This window comes from Aotus nancymaae, unplaced genomic scaffold, assembly GCF_030222135.1.
Source record: "Aotus nancymaae isolate 86718 unplaced genomic scaffold, 86718_ANA_hifiasm-v0.15.2.pri h1tg000014l, whole genome shotgun sequence".
Classification (NCBI taxonomy): Eukaryota; Metazoa; Chordata; class Mammalia; order Primates; family Aotidae; genus Aotus; species Aotus nancymaae.
This window is the reverse complement of record NW_026988425.1, coordinates 15,007,740-15,029,874: the sequence shown is the minus strand read 5'-3', so window position 1 is coordinate 15,029,874 and position 22,135 is coordinate 15,007,740. Positions and strand designations below refer to the sequence as shown.

Genomic DNA, 22,135 nt, shown 5'->3' with positions numbered 1-22,135 from the left:
AAGGCAAAAAGGGCTGGGAATGGTGACTCACGCCTGTAATCCCAGCACTTTGGGAGGCTGAGGCAGGTGGAATCACCTGAGGTCAGGAGTTCAAGACCAGCCTGACCAACATGGTGAAACCCCATCTCTACTAAAAACACAAAATTAGCTGGATGTGGTTGCACACACCTGTAATCCCAGCTACTGGGGAGACTGAGACAGGAGATTGCTTGAACCCAGGAGGTGGAGGTTGCCGTGAGCTGAGATTGCATCACTGCACTTCAGCCTGAGCAAGACTCTATTTCAAAAAAAAAAAAAAAAGGCAAGAGGGGACAAGGAATGGGCTGACATGAAGTCATTTGACGAGAATACTCATTGACTTACAGTATAGGGTGTGAACTGTGGTGTCCAGCATATGGCATTTTATGGCTACTTAGCATCGGTTCATCTAGAGCCCACACAGCAAGTGGCTTCAAGGTCATTATTTAGCTCAAGGTAGGAGTGAGGTGTGACCACTGTCACACAGTTTCACATTTCAGTGCATCTCCAGGCCTGATAATTCAAGGGGCTCACCTTTCTCAGATGAGTTTCTTTTCATTCTCAGCGGGGAGAAGCTTATGTATATTGATCTCTGTATTTCTGGGCACTACATGCAGACTGCATGCCCAGCTCTCAGCTGCTGAAACTCACATGTCCCATCTGATCTTCCTGACACCCCGGAGTTTAACATGAAAATAAGTCTCTCTCCCTTTCTCAGAAGCCACTTGCACCTGTGTTCCAGGGCTGCCGTAACAAAGTATCAAAAACCCGTTGGCTTAAGCAACAGAAATTGAGCCTTTCACAGTTCTGGATGCTGTAAGTCCAAGGTCAAGGTGTCACAGGGTCGGCTCCTTCTGAAAGATACGAAGGAGACTGTCTTCCAGGCCTCTCCCCTAGCTTCTGGGGGTTTACTGGCAATCTTTGGCATTCCTTGGCTTGTAGAGAAGTCACCCTGGTTTCTGCCTTCATCTTCACACAGCGTTCTCCCTGTGTGCGTCTACCTATGTATCTGAATGTTCGTTTTATAAGAACATCAGTCATTGGATTGAGAGCCCACTCTACCCAGTATGACCTCATCTTAACCAGTTATACCTGCAATGACCTCATTGCTAGATAAAGTCACATCTGAGATGCCAGCAGTTAGTAGTTCAGCATCTGAATTTTGAAGGGACATAATTTAGCTTATAACACGGCCCTTTCACCAATTCCATAGCCCCCAGCTTCAACCACAGCAGTCAAGTTCCCTCAGCTGGTGTTTTATAGTGACCGTAACCTTCAGCAGGGGGTTTTAGCTCATAATCTATTCCTAGCCAGTCCTGTGCTCTTGCACTTGGCATTGTGTCGGTTGCTCTGCTCGCCTGGCACAGCTGCCTTTGCCATTGCCAGTGGCTCAGCTGAGAGGTGGGTGTGGGGACAGTGATGTGGGCAAGGTCAGGATGGTCTCCTTGCAGGTCCCTGCACAGTGAACATTTGTTGACTGAATGAAAACACATGTGCAAATAAACAGCAGCAGCAACAATAAACTTTGAGACAAAATTTCCACAGTTCAGCACCCAAAGTAGACCACTTGTATGATTAAGTAACATCTTCATTCTGGCTTTGTGTTCCAGCCAGCTTAGCTCATGTCTGAATGCAATTCTTACCTGGCTGCAAAATCAGACAGGAGCTCTCCCTCCCTGCCTTCCCAGGTCAAGTCAAACCTCCACTAATCCACTTTTCATCTCTGTGCAGCGTCTGATCCAAATGACAGGGACATCACAGCTGCCTCCTCTCACCCATGTCCCTTGCTATAACTAACTAATCCCATCTTCCCAGGTCTCTCTTCTTTCTGCCACGTGACATCCCCTCTCTTGGATTTCTCTTCTTGATGCCTCAATGGTTCTGACGGCCCTGCTACCACCACACCTGGCACCTTTACTCACCTGGCAGCTGACCCTCTCTCTGTTCACCTCTACCCTGCCTGGAAGGACTAGGAGCTCTCCTCCTGCACTCTCCCCGACCTCCCCGCCTTACTCTCTGAAGACCGTAGTCATTCCAGCCTCCCACCACTTGACACCACTTACTCACACCTCTACCCCTCTACCCATTTGCACATTTCAGTATCCTGGATATCATCCCCAAGACTTTACTGAATCCAAAATTCCCATAATTCAAGACTAATCCTGACAAAAGATGAAGGGTTATCTCTTTTTACCACTTAACATGGTAAGTTGTCCCGCAGGCTTTGAAATGTCAGGGGATTCTTATTTCACATAAAGTGAGACTCTTTCTGCACTCTGGCTCTAGGCTGATTTCAGAGCGGCTTCTGTGGTTAAGTACACTAATATCCAGAGTTGTAAGAGAATGAAAACAGTAGGCACACCTACTGCTAGAGCACTTGTAAGACACTATGAAAAACACAAAGATTGTGATTTTCCTCCTCTCCCCTCCCTTCCCCTCCCTTGTCAGGAATCCTGACAGGTATTATTAGCAAAGGTTAAATAAAACATTGAGCTATTTTTCACCTCATTGATGGAGGTTTCTTTTCTCTTCTCTTTCTTATAAAGACAGGGTCTCACTCTGTCACCCAGGGTGGAGTACAGTGGCGCGATCATAGCTCACTTTACCCTTGAACTCCCGGACTCAAGCAATTCTCCTGCCTCAGCCTCCCAAGTAGCTGAGACAACAGGCGTGTACCACCATGGCTGGCTAATTTTTTAAAAAACTTTTTGCTAGAAAAAGAGTCTCACTATGTTGCCCAGGCTGTTGTCAAACTCTTAGGCCAAGCAGTCTTTCTGCCTCAGCCTCTTGAAGTGCTGGGATTACAGGCGTGAGCCACCATGCCTTGCCTATTATTTTTATATATAATCTAAACCTCTATCAATGAGGTGAAAAATAGCTCAATATTTTATTTAACCTTTGCTAATAATACCTGTCAGGATTCCTGACTAATACATTAGGAGGCCTTTCTCCTTCTTCCCTATTCCTATTTGACACATATGCATTCATTCAGCCTGTACTGGCTGAGTGCCTACTATGTTCCGGTCACTGATAACAAATCCTGACATTGGAAGGACTACAAAAGCACCTCTCCCGTGTCGTTTTCCAGCACGCAGGACTGTACCCTAAGTTGCCACCCTCTTCCCAAAAAAGTGAAGTAGAAGAACTGGCAGGTGTGGAAAAGCTAGCTTCAGAGTTTTATGGAAAAGGCATATTAACATCTAAAAATTTTCTCTTAGTAAATAATTATGAATATGCGTAAACATTTAGCTTCAAACCCAGCTGCCAAGAATTCTTTTGTAATATGAAAATGATGGAAACAACCTAACTGTGTAACAATAGGAGACTGGGCACGTTGATACTAAGCAAACTCCCAAAAAGAAATTTAGTTCATTGAAGGGAATTTAATGAAATAAAATGTGGAAACGTATCATGGAAAGGTGTTCATGGTTTACAAAAGAGAATGTGTAATACAATCTCATTTTTATGTTAAAACACACCACCATAAAAGAACTTGGTGCTTAGAAGCCAGAGCATTAGCTGCGAGCCACTCTGGGTAGAGAGATGAGATTGTAGATGATTTTTTTCTATTTGCTTATCTAATTTATCTATGGTGAACAAATACTACATTTAAAATTGTTTTTAAGCCTTTGAAATAAAAAGAATATAAAGAGATCCTTTTCTACATATGACATTTCCACATATGTCTTTTGACCCTTTGCAGCTTATAGTGATTTAGGATACTACATTATCAATAAACTGCACCATGTGGACGAGTCGGTGGGGAGCAAGACAAGAAGGGCCTTCCTGTACCTCGCCGCCTTTCCTTTCATGGATGCGATGGTGCGTAGAGAAGATCGTTGGCTTTCTTTCTTTTTAACTGATGGTAAAATATACATAATGTAAAATGTACCATTTTAGCTATTTTTGTGTGTAGTTTAATGGCATGAAGTATATTCACATTGTTGCGCAACCAATCTTCAGAACTCTTCATCTTGCAGAACTGAGATTCTATCCTCATTAAACAGTAACTCTCCTCAGCCCCCTCCCCAGCTCCGGGCAGCTTCCATTCTACTTTGTAACTACAGATTTGGCTACTCGAGATACCTCAAAAGAGTGGAATCAAACATAAACTGGCTTATTTCACTGAGCCATACATAACTGGCTTATTTCACTGAGCACGTCCTCAGAGTTTATCCATGTAGTAGCAGGTGCCAGAATTTCCTTCCTTTTTAAGGCTCAGTCACTTTCCAGTGGATATCTAGCCCACATCTTGTGTATCTGTTCATCGGCTGATGGACACTTGTGTTGCTTCTGCCTTTGGGCTCTTGTGGGTAATGCTGCTGTGAACGTGAGTGTGCAAATATCTGAGTCCCCCTTTTCTTTGGGCATAAACTGTTGTTTAGGGTGTATATCCAGAAGTGGAATTGCAGGATCATATGGAAATTTGATTTTTAATTTTTTGAGGAGTTAGCACACTGATTTTCATAGCAGCCAGACCACCAGCAGAGTACTCAGGTTCCAAGTGCCTGTTGACTTTTAACCAGTTCATCTTGTCAATTTATTTCATTTTGCCACAAGTTCTGGGAGGTGGCAGGAAAGCCCCTTTGAAAATGTTGATGCGGATATACAGTTCTTTTCTGATATACTCAGGATCAAAGGATCAGAATCACTTTCTGATAAACTTATCACTTGTATGGCATGGACACCCAAAGTTTTAGAGTAAGAATCTCTTGAACATTCTGTTAGGCTTTCATTATTTTAATAACCAGCTTTGCCCCATTAGCTAAGGGCTGCCCACTTCCATAAATTCTTTGTCATGATACTGAGGAGTGCTTAAACAGTGCTTTTATTATCTTCTGCTATCTTATAAATATAAAAGAGACCTAGCAAAAAAAAAATATATATATATACACACACAAAAAATACACACACACACACACACACACACACACACACACACACACATATATATATTTCCAGTAAGGTCCAATGCTGGGAAGTAAACCCTTTCCTTTGGCTCCATTTTGAATTATCCTAGGAAGGAGACTTAAACATATGTTTGTCTGTGTAGTTTTTTGCCACCCCCACCTCCAGTTTATATGCAGTTAGATGCATAAGGTAAGTGTAGAACTGGCTTCCCCTTGGTCCCTGAACTAGCCCATGGTGGTAGCCCAGTTAGAGAGCTGAAGGAAGTGGCCTTCCTGACATCCCCGAAGAGTCAGAGCCTAACTTCCTGGACAGGTCCATGCTGCTGCTCTGAGGTCTATCCTCCCATCTGTGTTTGAAGTGGGAACCTAAACATAGAGAAGAATTACAGTTACAAGGTGAATTCCAGGAACTCGGGACTGTTAGTAAAAGTGAGTTGCAGATTGTTAAGGACCTGGTATTCCCCATTCCTTCAATTGTATTTATTTGCCAAAAGAGAGTCTCTGAAATCAAATATAACACCAGAACATGTGTAATTGGTACCCTTTTCTTCCATGTTTCTTCTATAATTTCCCCCAAAGACCCTGGTGTAACAGCAAGAGACGGCTGATAAAAATGAAAATAATGAACATTTATAAGGACCAGATCATATCCTCCCTCCCCACCCCCTCACCCCTGGCAGCATGGCCTTGATATATTGGTTGGAGAGAGAATATTTAAAGCCAGAAAGCTTATCATCTTGCCGGCTTTCAGACAACTAAGCCAGGCCACAGCCATGATCTGCAGATGGTCAGGGAAGTAGCTGTTGCTCTTCAAAGTCTTGGCACGGACCTGGAGAATAGCCCCTGCTTGTCTCATTGTGCTTAGCTCAGATGAAATGTCATTTCTGTGTCAGTCCAAATCAACCTTGAAGGTACGAAGGATAATCCTTAAACAGAACCCGTCATGGACTTGAAACCTTCTCCTGGTGTTCCCAGGCTTTTCATCTGCTCCTCCCGTAGCACCTTCCTCCTTTCCCAGAGTGTCAGATCAGATCCTGCCCAAGCTTGAAGGCAAGAAAACAGTAGACCCTAATCACTCAGTGAACACCCATAAAGACTGTAATAACTCAGACCCAAATGAGAGCCCTCGTTATGACATGGGTCACGTGGGAAGGATGCTGCTTTAGGATTGAGATGCTTGAGAGAGAGAAATAATGTTTCCTCCATTCTTGGTGTTCCTTCAGCCTTCTTGCCAGGTATACAAACCTAATGACGCACTAGTCTGCATACAATTGGTACTGAATAAATACATTGGTGCAGTCATTCACTCCACTGAAAACTCTAACGTGGAACTAGCCACCAGATCGAATTACAGTAATTTTACCAACCAAAGATTTATCAGACCTGTGCTGCTAAGGCTCTGAGGGGGAATAAAGTGTATTTCAGGAATGCCTGGAAAATCACAGTGACCAGAAACAGCATAATCCTAAAGGTATATCTCATGCCAAATTCTTTTTTTCTGGCAGGCATGGACCCATGCTGGCATTCTCTTAAAACACAAGTACAGTTTCCTGGTGGGATGTGCCTCAATCTCAGATGTCATAGCTCAGGTAAATATGGTCTATGTGTCAATCCGAGCTCCTCAGAGTCCCCTTCTGGCGTGTGTAGCTGATGAGTGATTTATATTCATTCACTGTGCAGTACACTCTGCATTCGACCTGGTTTCGGCAGCACCGTTACATCACATCACGTAGGAACCTCAATAAGTATTCGCTAAATGAATGAGAAAAGGAGACTCCCTGTATTAAAATTATGTATAATCTTGCTACAATATGGGTTGTAAGAATTTAAATTTAGTGTTGCGGTTTTGACCTTTATTTTTAAACAGCATGCATGTGAGATGACTATAAAGTCACACCTGGTACATTTGGGCATGTCCTAGGGTCCTGTGCACTTGGCTGGGTGCCCTCTGCGTGCCCTGACAGTATCAGTCTGTCACTCTGTTCTAGAAAGAGGGCTCTTAGGAATTATTCTGAGATGTTCTTCTAATCCTCTGTTGTTACCATGCAGGGCTGCCATTCACAGGTCACTTCCCTGCATTTAGAAAGAACCAGGAAGTTGATTCAGCTACTTTTCCACGTGGTCTGAGAAGAAGGCCCATATCCCACTTTCTGTTGGGTCCAATTCTCTGAGCCCTGGTACTCAGCGCTGACGTTCTCTCCTTTCTTCTTCTACCAAAGATAGAGCATGAACAATTTTAGTGGAAAATTAGATTGAATTCCCATGATTTGTAAATTAGACTAAGTTCTACAATCAAGGATTTGGGAGAATGATTTCTTCATAGAGGAGGTTAGACTATATCTCTACACATCCTTCCAAATTCTCTTTTCGTTTGTTTGGTTTTTTGAGATGGAGTTTTGCTCTTGTCATGCAGACTGGAGTGCAATGACATGATCTTGGCTCGCTGCAACCTCCTCTTCCTGGGTTCAAGTGATTCTCCTGCCTCAGCCTTTCAAGTAGCTGGGATTATAGGTGCCTGCCACCACACCTGGCTAGTTTTTGTATTTTTAGTAGAGATAGGGTTTCTCTGTGTTGGCCAGATTGATCTCGAACTCCTGACCTCAGATGATCCACCTGCCTTGACCTCACAAAGTGCTGGGTAAATTACAAGTGTGAGCTACCACACCTGGCCTCATTTCTATTCTATGAACTTTTCCATACATTTTTCCTTTCTTGCACACTCTGATCTCTTGGGCACCTTTTTGAAATAATCTACTGTTGAACTCTTAGTACTTCCCTAAAGACCAATAATTTCCAGACTAATTGTGTTTACTCTATGGATCACTATTATAAATAATTTAAATAGATTTCTGCTAACACTGTGTGTGTGTGTGTGTGTGTGTGAAAATACTAGCAACCATCATTCTTTGGTATGTCTTTGTTAATTTTCTTAAGAGTTAGTTAGTAGCGAATTTTGTTTCAGTCTTACTTTTTGCCTCCTCTGGGAGATAAACTGCCTTATTCACTCTGATCACTTACTTTGACATTCAGGAAGCCCCTCTAATTTCAAACGCTGGCATCAGCAAGTCGGTGAGCGTTTGTGAGCACGCATTTGGAGATGTGTGTTTTTTTAAGTCAAATTAAAAAAAAGAAAAACTTTAGCTTTGCCTAAAATAAACATAGTAGGCATCCAAGGACAAAAGAAGCAAAGCCTGTCTCTGAAAAAGACTTTGCCAATACACCTACAGCCATTTTCCTTCTCTATTTTAAACCTGATCCTGGCCCTTGCCTGTTGGAAGGCCCGCAAGTTCAGAATAAACAGATCTGGTTAGTGGGAGCGTGGAAGCTGAGTTCAGGTGCCATCTGGCTTCAGGCTATGCCTGATGGAGTAGTTATTTTAAACCTTGCCGCTTGAGTTCCTACCACAATTTGGCTGGAGGAATAAATTCTCTTTTTAAGCCTTTTACCCTCAAGCTTCCTCTCATTACCTGAAAACATTCGTTAGGTATGATAACATATCTAAGTTGGTAATGGGTCAATAGATTCCATGCAAAGTACTTTGAAATACCACCTTGGCATAAATAGCAAGTAATCACCAATCACCAATGATAAAATGGAAATCATTTATAATGCCTCGAATGTCAGTGGCAATTCTCTAGGGGTGTTTTTTTTCCTACAGATTTTACTAAGTTAATGGGTTTCGCACAACAGTACAAAAAACCTCTTGGTTTGGTACAAACGTGCAGTGCTTTTCTGTGCTGTCATTATTTTAATAGTTGCATGTTCCAGTCAGTCATTGCTAAGGGATTTGTGAAAACATATTGCTGTTTTTGTTTTATTTCCTGATCACCTGGACCTTCTTAGCTTGCTTGATAACAAGGTGAGAATTCTCAAGGTTGTTTGCCCCTCCTCAGACTTCCCATCCTCTAACTCCTCTGCCATCAGCAGCCCTTGCCTTTCAAGGTCAGCTGACATTCCAAGGATGGTCAGACCATAATGTATACATTCTCTGCATTCCTGTGAAGTCCCTTATCTCCTGCCTTTTCATCTCAGCCTTGGGAGAAAATTCCTCTGAACCAACCCTATGTTATGCCTCTTCCTTCACTTTCGTGGTGCTTCTGCAAAAGGTTCCACAATGGAACAAAGTGATCAAGCTGTAAATGCATGATCTTATCCCTCACCTTTGCTGACTCTGTAGGAACTATTTCAGAGGGTGTTCCTCCAACTCTGACCTCCCAACAGATGACCTCATTTCCCACTTCACAGAGTCAATTGCAGCAACCAAATTCGTCACCTTCCAGCCACCAAACCTACAGGCTTACCTTCCACAGGCATCCTCTCTATTTTCTTCTCATTGTAGTGAAGGCGGTGTCCCTCCTCCCATCCAGGGCCACTCCTCTGGGTCCTGGCCTGTGCTGCTTTCTCAGGAACCTGTTCCCTGCTTTCTCCTGCATCATTTCCCTTGTCCTGTCATGCTCAAATCTCTGCCATCTCAACACAGCAACAAGAAGCTTCCCGTGTCTCCCACCTACCTCTTTAGCTACAGTTCTATCACTTTGCAGCCAAATTTCTTGGAAGGGTGGCTTCCACTCACTATCTTTATTTTTTCACTTCCCTTTCATTCTCTACCTACGTGAAGCTGACTTCCACCGCCATCAGTCCACCCAGATGGTTCTTACTAATGACTTTCCTGCCATTAAACACAGCAAGCAACTTCCCTGATCTTCAGTCTGTCTCTCTGTCCCCTCCTCAGTCACACAGTCCTTCCTACCAGCCCTCCACCACTGCCGTCCTGGTTTTTACATGCCTATTTTTCCATTGGCATTTGGCCATTGAGGTTGATGTAGCTCAGGAATATACATTGTCCTGCTTTTGTTCTCAGTATGCTTTTGAGTGAGTGGATCCCAGGAGGACTCTAGACAAAGGCTGGGCTGATTCTCTGATTTCTGCAGGACAGAGAGGTTAATATATTGTTAAGCTTGCTTTAGAGACTGTACTATTGAATAGAGATATACACTTGATGGTAATTTCATTCTCTCCTGACTCTGATTATTTCAACCTGTTCTACTTTTATAGGTATCTTAAATGTTAATGTAAGTTGTTTTATAATTATTACTGTTGGTGTTTCTTGGCAGCACTTTCAGTGACTTTGATAGGGTCTCGCTGTCACCCAGGCTGGAGTGCAGTGGCACGATTAAAACACACTGTAATCTCAAACTCCTGGGCTCAAGCTCCTAAGGAGCTAGGACTACCGGTGCGCACCACCACACACCTGGCTCATTTTTTTAAAAATCTTTTAGAAAGATGGGGTCTCACTGTGTTGCCCAGACTGGTCTGGAAATGCTGGCCTCCAGCAATCCTCCAGCTTCAGCTGCTCAAAGCACTGAGATAGCAGGTGTGAGCCATGGCACCCAGCCCATTTTTAGTGCCTTCTGTCCTATAAACATTAATACCTCTTTTCCTGTATACGTCATTGATCACTACTGTTGTTTCCTTTGTTAAATGTAGCCTAGTTCTCAGTTGTGTGTTACATACACACCTCAGTATCCAGCCTTGAGAGGGAAAAGCTACATTTGGAGGGGCTGGGAGACCAAAGTTTGTAAATGTTTTTTAAACCAGTAACTTTAAAAAAAAATGCTTCGAAAGATTTTTGCAGTTGCTTTAAAGAATTTTCATGGTGGGTATGACAAGATGATCAGTGTATTCTTCCATTGAATCCCAAACATCTGCACCTGAATTATATGAGAGCAACATTGGGTCATCTTCCAATTTTCCGTTCCCTTTACATAAAAGTCAAGATCTTTGCTTAGAGGTCTGTCTCAGGTTCAAGAGCGTGCCCCTGTGCTTCTGTGGGACGGTTCCCGCTTCTCCCCTCTGACTTGTTCCTGTTCCCCCTTCTCTCAGGTTGTTTTTGTAGCCATTTTGCTTCACAGTCACCTGGAATGCCGGGAGCCCCTGCTCATCCCGATCCTCTCCTTGTACATGGGCGCCCTTGTGCGCTGCACCACCCTGTGCCTGGGTTACTACAAGAACATTCACGACATCATCCCCGACAGAAGTGGCCCGGAGCTGGGGGTATGTTTACCAACCCAACAGCAGTCTGTCTGAGACTCAGAGTAGGATAGAGCTGTATTCCACCTCTATATAAAATGAGAAATCAATGAAATCAAACCATGAAATTGGCCAGGATGTCATACCCAAAGGCCAAGTGCTAGGTGTCTGCAGGGAAAGACAGTAGGAGAATTAATGAACTCTAACAGATGGATGTGATCTGAGAAGTCACCGTCCAGCCTCCTTATCCCATAGGAGGAGACAGAGGCACAGAGAATCTGTGGTCGAGGAATAAATACGACACTCGTGGTTTCCCTTGCTCTCAATCATAAGTTATTCTGTAGTCAACAAAGATTTGAGGACCCATGATGCCTGTGAGTTTACATTTCATTGTGTTTAAATTTACAGCCAGGATCAAGGCTTTGTTTATACTTTCTTCCATGGTCAAGCCCAGTCCCTTATTCAGGTACCTCCTGGGGACTAAGCACAATATTAGGTACCATAGGGCAGCACAGGAAATGTTAGGATATGGTCTCTACCCTCAAGCAGCGTCATATCCCATTTGGCAGATTAGAACAATACAGAAGCAACAGTTAAACAGTCGTCCAAAACAGCGTAGCGCCGCGTGAGAACTGAGGCGACACTAACGCTGGCAGAGTGTAAGAAGCCTCCTTGGTGGAGGTAGATCTTGCTGTGGCCTGAAAGTTGAATAAGAAACAAGTAGGAGTGAGATAGATAACCTTATACAGATGACCAAAACGTTCTGTTTATTGTAAGTATAAACAGTATCTGGTTTCTGTGTGTGCAATTTTCCCTACCCATTGGTATTAGACCTCATTCGGTTTGTCTGCATTTAGCCATAAGGCATGTATTCATCCCCTCACCTCACCCTGATCCCCACTTGAGCCACACATTACTTTGTCATGTCAAGCAGTAATTGTATTGACCACTTACCTCCATCCAGGTCAGGCTGTCAGTGAAATCCTCTCTAGTTATCCCATCACTAGGTCAACCACAAATTGGTGTTGATGGTAACAATCTGTCTCTTAACATTTAGCCGCCAGCAAAAGGAAATAAAGTGGCCAAGACGTAACTCTCACCCTTGTGAACAATCAAAACCAAAATCGCATAATGAAAGCCAGGCTTTAAAGATGTCCCACACCTTGGCCGCAGAAGTCTTAGAAATCACTTGTTCTTTACATGCCTTTATTTTGATTGTGCTTTTGAACAGTTTACATGACGTCTATGAGAGCTCCGAGAATAAGAACCTCTGTAGTCAATTTCTACGCTGCCAAAATAATCAGGCACATTTTTATGAGCTGACTGATTCCAAAATAAATTATAATAACTTTTTATTTCTAAGAGTTACCTCTTCCTGACATGGCTTCTATCCACTCCATTTGATGAGATTAACAAAGACTTAATTTCAAACCTGTTTCTCAGGCCCTCGACATAGGTTCTACCTTGGTTAGAGATTCCAAGTCCCAGTATAGAAAAGAGTGGTTGAGATCCTGTAGGTTTCAGTGTGTGTTTAATTTTGCAGCCGCTTGCCAGCTATCTCAGTGAATTTCTAATAAGACTGAACATTTTATTTTAATTCAACTTGGCTTGTCTACAGAGGCTTTTCTTTATATTACTTTCAAGTATAGTGAATTGGCTCATGATTAACATACAAAGGAAAAGCTTTGATTTGGAATCATTTTTTTCATTCTACTTCTAGGGTTTAGGTAACTTTTATCTTCATTTCTTAATGCAGGGAGATGCAACAATAAGAAAGATGCTGAGTTTCTGGTGGCCTTTGGCTCTCATTCTGGCCACACAGAGAATCAGTCGGCCTATTGTCAACCTCTTTGTTTCCCGAGACCTTGGTGGCAGTTCTGCAGCCACAGAGGTAGGCCATGCTTTGGGGATGTGGGGGTTATAATCATCTTGGTGGGCCAGTGGGGGGCTGAAATTTATTTCCAGTTCTTCTTGAGAGCTCAAGTAATTCCCCAATAATAAATTACATGACAGTCACATAAGGAAACTGTGAAGATTTCAGTCAGTGACTTCTAATCATATAACTTCATATTTTTATGATTAGGGAAGGAACAGGTCATGCGTATCATGCATCCTTCTCGTTTAACATATGAGGAACCAAGGCACAGAAAGGGTTTAAAAAGACACAGAACTAGTTGGAAGCTAGTGTTAGAATCCAGGTTTTCTGACTCCCACTCAGTTTTCCATGTCCCTGGAGTCAGCACCAGGCCTCTTCACTGTGGTGGCAGAGGATGAAGGAGCGTGTCACGTGGCAGCAGAGTGGGACACACCCAGGGCTGCAGGGCTGCTGCCTCTGTGTAGAACTGGCCTGCCCTCACCTGCCCTTCACCAGCCTGCATGTGCCACCCCACCCGTTACCACCGCGCCACGCCTGGCCCGCCCGCCTCAGACGAGGAGCTCCTTGATTGACCAAACTTTATCTGGAAACTGGCAGCCACTCCAAAGAAAGAATTGACTCACTTTTCCCTTTCAAGTTGGGTTTGAACAAATAGAATTACTCATTGGCTTCCTCCTCCACTGTCCTCTGGAGAATTAATTCTGTCTCTGGAACTGCTGCTCCTGAGGAAGGCCTATGGCTGCCCACGAGGGCCTCCCGTCCAGGCGCTGCCCTGCGGGGAGCAGCCCGGCGCCCAGACTGCGCTGTCAGCATGTCTCCAGCCAGAGTCCCTGCCAGTTTCCCTGTCCCGGGAAGCTGCTCATGTCCGCCTGGAAAGAGAAGCGCATAAATCAAAAGCAGAACGGGTTCCCTTACTTTCATGTGTTCCAGGATTTCGTTTTTTTAATCACGAACGTCATCTTGGGTGGCTACGGTAACACACAGCTTTTGTTCTGGAATACTTCGGTTCAAGTTTCTCATAAAAAGTATGGGACCCCTGCCACCTGTGTGCTAGAATTCCATCCTCCGCTTTAAAAAAAGAAAAAGGACAAATTATACTTTACAGCCATTTGAAAACTGCCCTCGGTGGCATATAGGAACAGCACGTGGGGTACAGCACCGGCATTTACTGGTCATCTGCTTATGCGCCAGGCATTTGTGTACATTTCCTTGACTCCCCAATAACCCTATGGGGTGGATATTATTGTTCTTACTGTTCCACCGGAGGAGTAAGAAGGGGGGCGGTGGGAGATGTGGTGCTTCGCACAGCTGGTGAGCAATGAGGTGAAGGTTTGGATACAGGTCTGCCCGATCCCAGTGCTCTTTTTTGTTCCAGCACACCAGTCCACACCACGCTTTCTTCATACGGCTGGGGACTTGCCACATGTTCCTGGAACCTCTGGGCATTGCTGTTTTGTTAATTAAAACAGATGAAGCTCCTCCTCCTCTTTCACAAGCTAGACAGAGAGTTGAACGCTGCCAGAATGTAGGTTTAGTTGCTTTGTTTTCATTTTTCTTCCTTTTCATTCACATAGGGAAGAAATTGTCATTTTTTCTTTTTTTTTTTTTAGACGGGGTTTCACCATGCTGGTCAGGCTGGTCTTGAACTCCCGACCTCAGGTGATCCGCCCACCTTGGCCTCCAAAGTGATTGGATTACAGGTGTGAGCAACCACGTTCAGCCTATTTTTCTTCTTTAAGAGGTGGGTCTTGTTTTGTCACCCAGGTAGGAGTGAATGGTGGCACGATCATAGCCCATTGCAGCCTCCATCTCCTGGGATCAAGTGATCCTCCTGCCTCAGCCTCCTGAGCCACCATACCCAGCTAATGTTTTAATTTCTTTTGTAGAAACGGTGTCTTGCTTTGTTGCCCAGGCTGGTCTGGAACTCCTGGGCTCAAGCAATTCTCCTACCTCAGCCTCCCAAAGTGCTGGAATTATAGGCATAAGCCACTGTATCTGGCCAGAAACTCTCATTTTCATGGAAAGACATTGGTAGCTTTCTGCACAAAATATGTACTTAATTTTTTTTTCTTTTTCTTTTATTTATTTATTTATTTTTAAAGGTGGGGTTTCACCATGATGGCCAGGCTGGTTTTGAACTCCTGACCTCAGGTGATCCACCCACCTCGGCCTCCCAATGAGCCACCACGCCCAGCTGTACTTAATTTTCTTAAATTAAAAATCTAAATTGGGCCATATTGACCAAACAGACTGGGAGTGAGTTGGGTTGGAAGGAGAGTAGTAGCACAGAGCCACCAACAGCCACGCAAAATGTCAGCATCCCTGAAGGACGGAGCGGAGGTTTAGAGGCGGATCCCGAGGAAGAGACCCTGCAGAGAGCAGAGAGGGCTTGCAATTTCATTTTGATAATCCAGAATAAATAGAGCTAAACTGGAGGGTTCTGTGTGGCTCAATAGAATGAGCAAAGATTCTGGAGTGTGGTGGACCTGGGTTGAAATCTTGGCTTCTCAGAGCGATCGACAGCCTTTTCCCGACTTCATAGCCTACACTTTAAGGTGTTATTAAAACCCAAAGGGAGGGATTGAAACCATCTTTGCAAAATTATGACTGAGACAGTGAAAGAGATCTAACTTAACTGACTCCATCTTGCCTCTAACTTCCAAGCTGTCCTTGTTCATTCCTGGGCATAAACTTGAACTAACTTTTTATTATTTCAACAAAGATGGTAACAGCCCTTTCCCAAAGCAGACCTCCTTCTTGCCTGGGGACTAGATTGCCTTTGCAGGACTGACATTAGCCACAAGATTAGAAAATTATGCTTTAGGAGTCATGCAGCTGGAGGCTACAAGATTCTAGCCCTCCCTAAACTGCTCCAAAGATCAGTGCTTGAGATATTTTGCAGACCCTGCACTTGATGGATCAGCTGGTCCCACCCAGATCAATAAACTGGCTCATCTGATCTTGTGGACCCCACCCAGGAAGTGACTCAGAGAAAGAAGACAGCTCCAACCCCTTGTAATTTCATCTCAGATCCCAATGTTTGGGGAGACAGATTTTGAGTAATAATAAAACTCCGGTCTCCCCCGAAAGAAAAGAAAAAGAGGAAGGGAGAGAGGGAAATCTTGGCAGAAAGGAGAGAGAGGGAAAGGAGGGAGGAAGGGAGGTAGGGAAAAAGAAAAAGAATTCTTGGCTTCTCAGCCAGTGGTCTGCACTTCTTGTTGGATCCACATGAAACATGATGCATCCTCCTTGTTTCACGTCCACTTTGTTGGCTGGTTCATTCCACTCCCAGGGATGCAGCCGAGTGCCTGCCCTTAGGAGCTCAACTCACTGTCAGTCCTCCCCTACCCGGCCATCCTGTGCACACACACCGCTCCCCCCACCCAGTGTGGAGGGCTCTGTCCTCTGCACCTGAGTTGGCGTGCTTTGTCACCTACTGTAGCTCCTGGAGGACTTTCTGCTGATACCCTGCTAACTCTGCCAACTCTTCTGTTGCAGGCAGTGGCGATTTTGACAGCCACGTACCCTGTGGGTCACATGCCATACGGCTGGTTGACGGAAATCCGTGCTGTCTATCCTGCTTTCGACAAGGTGAGAACCCATGTGGTGTCGTGCCTGAAACACGCTTTTGAAATGACTGCTTGATAGACAGGGCTCTCTGATGAGGGACACTTTGTTGCTTCTCAGTCCTGTTTCCCTTTGTAAGGTTAATGTGACGTTGGGGGCGTTGAAGGGATATTTTCCTTAGAAAATAACGGGGGTAAATAGAAGCTTACCTTGACACTGATCCCTGAATGCTTTTCCAAGTGATCTTCCTGTGGTTACTCTCACGTTATTCCTCTTGAGAAGTGATTTGTTTGTGAAAGGGAAAATAAACCTCCACAAAAAATAAATTTATTGGATTTTATTTCTGTGGTTTGTTTCTTTTTCTCTTTGTTTTTTTTTTGAGATAGAGTCTCACTCTGTCGCCAGGCTGGAGTGCAGTGGCACAGTCTTTGCTCGCTGCAACCTCTGACTCCCGGGTTCAAGTGATTCTCCTGCCTCAGCCTCCCAAGTAGCTGGAATTATAGGTGCACACCACCACACCCAGCTAATTTTGTATTTTTAGTAGAGATGGGGTTTCACCATGTTGGCCAGGATAGTCTCGACCTCCTGACCTCGTGATCCTCCCACCTCCACCTCCCAAAGTGCTGGAATTACAGGCGTGAGCTACCATGCCCGGCCAGTTTGTTTCTTTAGTTAAACAAATACTTTGCTGGCCCCATACCAGATGGCTGGGATGCAGGCAGGAAGCCGTGCACCTGGCTTCATGGGCACGCGGCTCTCCTTCCGTGTGCTGGCCTACCTGCATGCTCAAGTTGTCCATAGGCAAGACCTGGGCCCGGTGTTTTGATGTGGCAGACGTATTCCAGTGGAAAGCCTCTGCTGACGGCTGCTCTATCTCCCCAGCCACAGGAGTCACATAACCCTTGTGCCCTGTAACTTGTGGCCCAGTCAACACTGTCCTGCTGACTTTTATAGTGTTATGATTTAAACCTATAGACGTTTATTAATACTCTAAAACGATGAAACACACTCCACAAATAGTTTACAGTGTTTTAAAATGATATGTAGGAAGGAAGCAAACAGCCTGCCACTTTTTACTGTGAAGGGCACCTGTTTTACCTTGAATGTCTGCAAAACTAGTAGCCACTGCCAACATCACACTGTCTCATCCCAGCCAGAGCCTGTGAAGTGAGGAGAAGACGCCTCCTGGCCAGGGGTGTCTGCAGTGCACAACTCTGGCAGAAAGGGCAGTTGGCCTTGGACCCTGGCTAATGCTGGCCCCTCCCTCCTTCCACCACTACTGGCCTGACCTCTCCTGGGCACTGGAAGCTCAGGAAAACCACACCACAAAGCTGGGCCACAGGCTGCAGGCCTCCTTCCTTCATATGGCCACCAGCTTCCAACATGGCACCCTAAGACCATTTGTGGGCTCTGGGAGAGACAAGGCCTATGGAGCAGGGAACTGGGGACCCGCCACACCTTACAGCCTGGCCCAAGGGCATCCCCCCAAGCATCTCTGAAAGTGTGAGACGGAGATGGAGGATCAAGTCTGGAGCGCTCACCCACATCTGCCCTCTTCCTCCTCTGCTCCTGCCATTCCCAAGAAGTTTCCCTGTTAGTGTGCACTTGCGCAAACACACATTTACCCCCAACACATACATCCACCCCTCACACACAATTCACTCACACACACATCCACCCACACACAATCCACCCCCAACACATACATCCACCCCCAACACACAATTCACCCACACACACATCCACCCCACACACACACATCCACCCCCACACACACATCCACCCCCAACACATACATCCACCCCCAACACACAATTCACCCACACACACATCCCCCCCACACACATTCACCCCCACACACACATCCACCCCCAACACATACATCCACCCCAACACACAATTCACCCACACACATCCACCCCCCCACACACACATTCACCACCCCACAAACACAACACCCCAACACACACATCCACCCCCACACACATACACATCCACCCCACCCACACACATCCACCCACACACATCCACCCACACACACATCCACCCACACACACACACCCCACACACACACCCCAACACACAACCACCCCCACACCTCCACCGCCACACAAACACATCCACCCCCACACACATACACATCCACCCCCCACACACACATTCACCACCCCACAAACACAACACCCCCAACACACACATCCACCCCCACACACATGCACATCCACCCTCCCACACACACATTCACCCCCACACACACATCCACCCCCAACACACAATTCACTCACACACACATCCACCCCCACCCACACACATTCACCACCCCAGAAACACAACATCCCCAACACACACATCAACCCCCACACACGTACACATCCACCCCACACACACATCCACCCCACACACATTCACACACACACATCCACCCACACACACACATCCACCCCAACACACAACCCCCACACCTCCACCGCCACACACACAAACACATCCACCCCACACACATATCCACCCCCCCACACATCCACCCCACACACACATCCACTCACACACACACATCCACCCCATACACACATTCACACACACATCCACCCCCACATACATCCACTCATACACACACATCCACCCACATACACATCCACACACACACGTATCCACCCCACACACATCCACCCTCCCACACACACATCCACTCACACATCCACCCCCCACACACACATCCACCCACACACACATCCACCACCACACACATCCACTCACACACACATCCACACACACATATTCATCCACTCACACACACATCCACCCACACACATCCACCCCACACACATTTACACACACATCCACCCCCACATACATCCACTCATACACACACACATCCATCCACACACACATCCACACACACACATCCACCCCACACACACACATCCACCCCCACATACATCCACTCATACACACACACATCCATCCACACACACACATCCATCCACACACACACATCCACACACACATCCACCCACACACACAATCCACCCCACACACATCCACCCCCACACACACATCCATCCACTCACACACACATCCACCCACACACATCCACCCACACACACATCCACTCACACACACATCCACCCCAACTTGACACCACATCCACTCACATATCCACCCACACACATATCCACCCACACACACAAACATCCACACACCCACCCCCACACACACATCTACCATACACACACATCCACCCCCACACACACATCCACCCCCAACACATACATCCACCCCAACACACAATTCACCCACACACACACACCCCACACACACATTCACCACCCCACAAACAACACCCCAACACACACATCCACCCCCACACACATATACATCCACCCACACACACACACATCCACCCCACACACATCCACACATACACATCCACCCACACACACATCCACGCACATCCACACATACACCCACACACACATACACCCCCACACACATACACCCCACAAACACATACACCCCAACACATCCACCCTCCCACACACAAACATCCACTCCACACACACATCCATCCCCCCACACAAACACATCCACCCACACACAAATCCACCTCCACACACACACATCCACCCCCACACACACACATCCACCCCACACACACATCTCCTCACACACACACATCCACCCCACACACACATTCACTCACACACACACATCCACCCCCACATACATTCACTCATACACACACATCCACCCCCACATACATCCACTCACACACACATCCACCCCTACACACACATCCACTACACACACACACATCCACCCCCACACACATCCACCCCCCACACACACATCCATCCACTCACACACACATCCACCCTCCACACACATACACCCACACACACATCCACCCACACACACATCCACTCACACACACATACATCCACCCCAACACACACACATCCACCCACACACACGTCCACTCACACACACATACATCCAGCCCAACACACGCACATCCACCCACACACACATCCACCCACACACACCCACATACACATCCACCCCACACACACATCCACGCACACACACATCCACCCACATGCACACACATCCACGCACACACACATCCACCCCACACACATTTACACACACATCCACCCCCACATACATCCACTCATACACACACACATCCATCCACACACACATCCACACACACACATCCACCCCCACATACATCCACTCATACACACATCCATCCACACACACACATCCATCCACACACACACATCCACACACACATCCACCCACACACACAATCCACCCCACACACATCCACTCCCACACACACATCCATCCACTCACACACACATCCACCCACACACATCCACCCACACACACATCCACTCACATATCCACCCACACACATATCCACCCACACACACAAACATCCACACACCCACCCCCACACACACATCTACCATACACACACATCCACCCCCACACACACATCCACCCCCAACACATACATCCACCCCAACACACAATTCACCCACACACACACACCCCACACACACATTCACCACCCCACAAACAACACCCCAACACACACATCCACCCCCACATACATCCACTCATACACACACACATCCATCCACACACACACATCCATCCACACACACACATCCACACACACATCCACCCACACACACAATCCACCCCACACACATCCACCCCCACACACATCCATCCACTCACACACACATCCATCCACACACATCCACCCACACACACATACACCCACACACACATACACCCCACAAACACATACACCCCAACACATCCACCCTCCTACACACAAACATCCACTCCACACACACATCCATCCCCCCACACAAACACATCCACCCACACACAAATCCACCTCCACACACACACATCCACCCCCACACACACATCCACCCCACACACACATCCCCTCACACACACACATCCACCCCACACACACATTCACTCACACACACATCCACCCCCACATACATTCACTCATACACACACATCCACCCCCACATACATCCACTCACACACACATCCACCCCCACACACACACACAACCACCCCCACACACATCCACCCCACACACACACATCCATCCACTCACACACACATCCACCCTCCACACACATCCACCCACACACACATCCACCCACACACACATCCACTCACACACACATACATCCACCCTAACACACACACATCCACCCACACACACGTCCACTCACACACACATACATCCAGCCCAACACACGCACATCCACCCACACACATCCACCCACACACACCCACATACACATCCACCCCACACACACACACACACATCCACGCACACACACACATCCACCCACATGCACACACACATCCACCTGCACACACCCCAACACACACCTGCACCCACTTCCCCATCAGGGCATTCTTCTACTCCCAGGTCCCAGGCCACTCTTCCCTGACTGTATCATCTTTCTCCTCTATTTCCCTACCCATGGTCACCTGGGAAGGGTAACCTACCTGAAAACCAGTGAGGGATTTCCCTGCTTAATCTGTCTTGGGTATGGACCTTCCCAATGGACCATTAGTTAGGACCTACCACCTACTTAACTGTGAGATAGAACCCATCACCTACTAGACTGAGTTAGAACCCATGACCTACTGGACCGTGAATTAGGACCCATCACCTACT

The 22,135-nt window shown here is 46.3% G+C and overlaps 1 protein-coding gene across 1 annotated transcript in view; it reads left to right on the top strand.

The window, feature by feature from the left end:
* ANKH (ANKH inorganic pyrophosphate transport regulator) overlaps positions 1-22,135 on the top strand; it is a 174,202-nt gene that overhangs the window by 106,589 nt on the left and 45,478 nt on the right. The window contains exons 3-7 of the mRNA XM_012475254.3: positions 3,722-3,840; positions 6,434-6,517; positions 10,812-10,982; positions 12,715-12,849; positions 16,333-16,425. Coding sequence (XP_012330677.1) covers positions 3,722-3,840; positions 6,434-6,517; positions 10,812-10,982; positions 12,715-12,849; positions 16,333-16,425 — 602 coding nt within the window. The remainder of the gene's footprint in view (positions 1-3,721; positions 3,841-6,433; positions 6,518-10,811; positions 10,983-12,714; positions 12,850-16,332; positions 16,426-22,135) is intronic.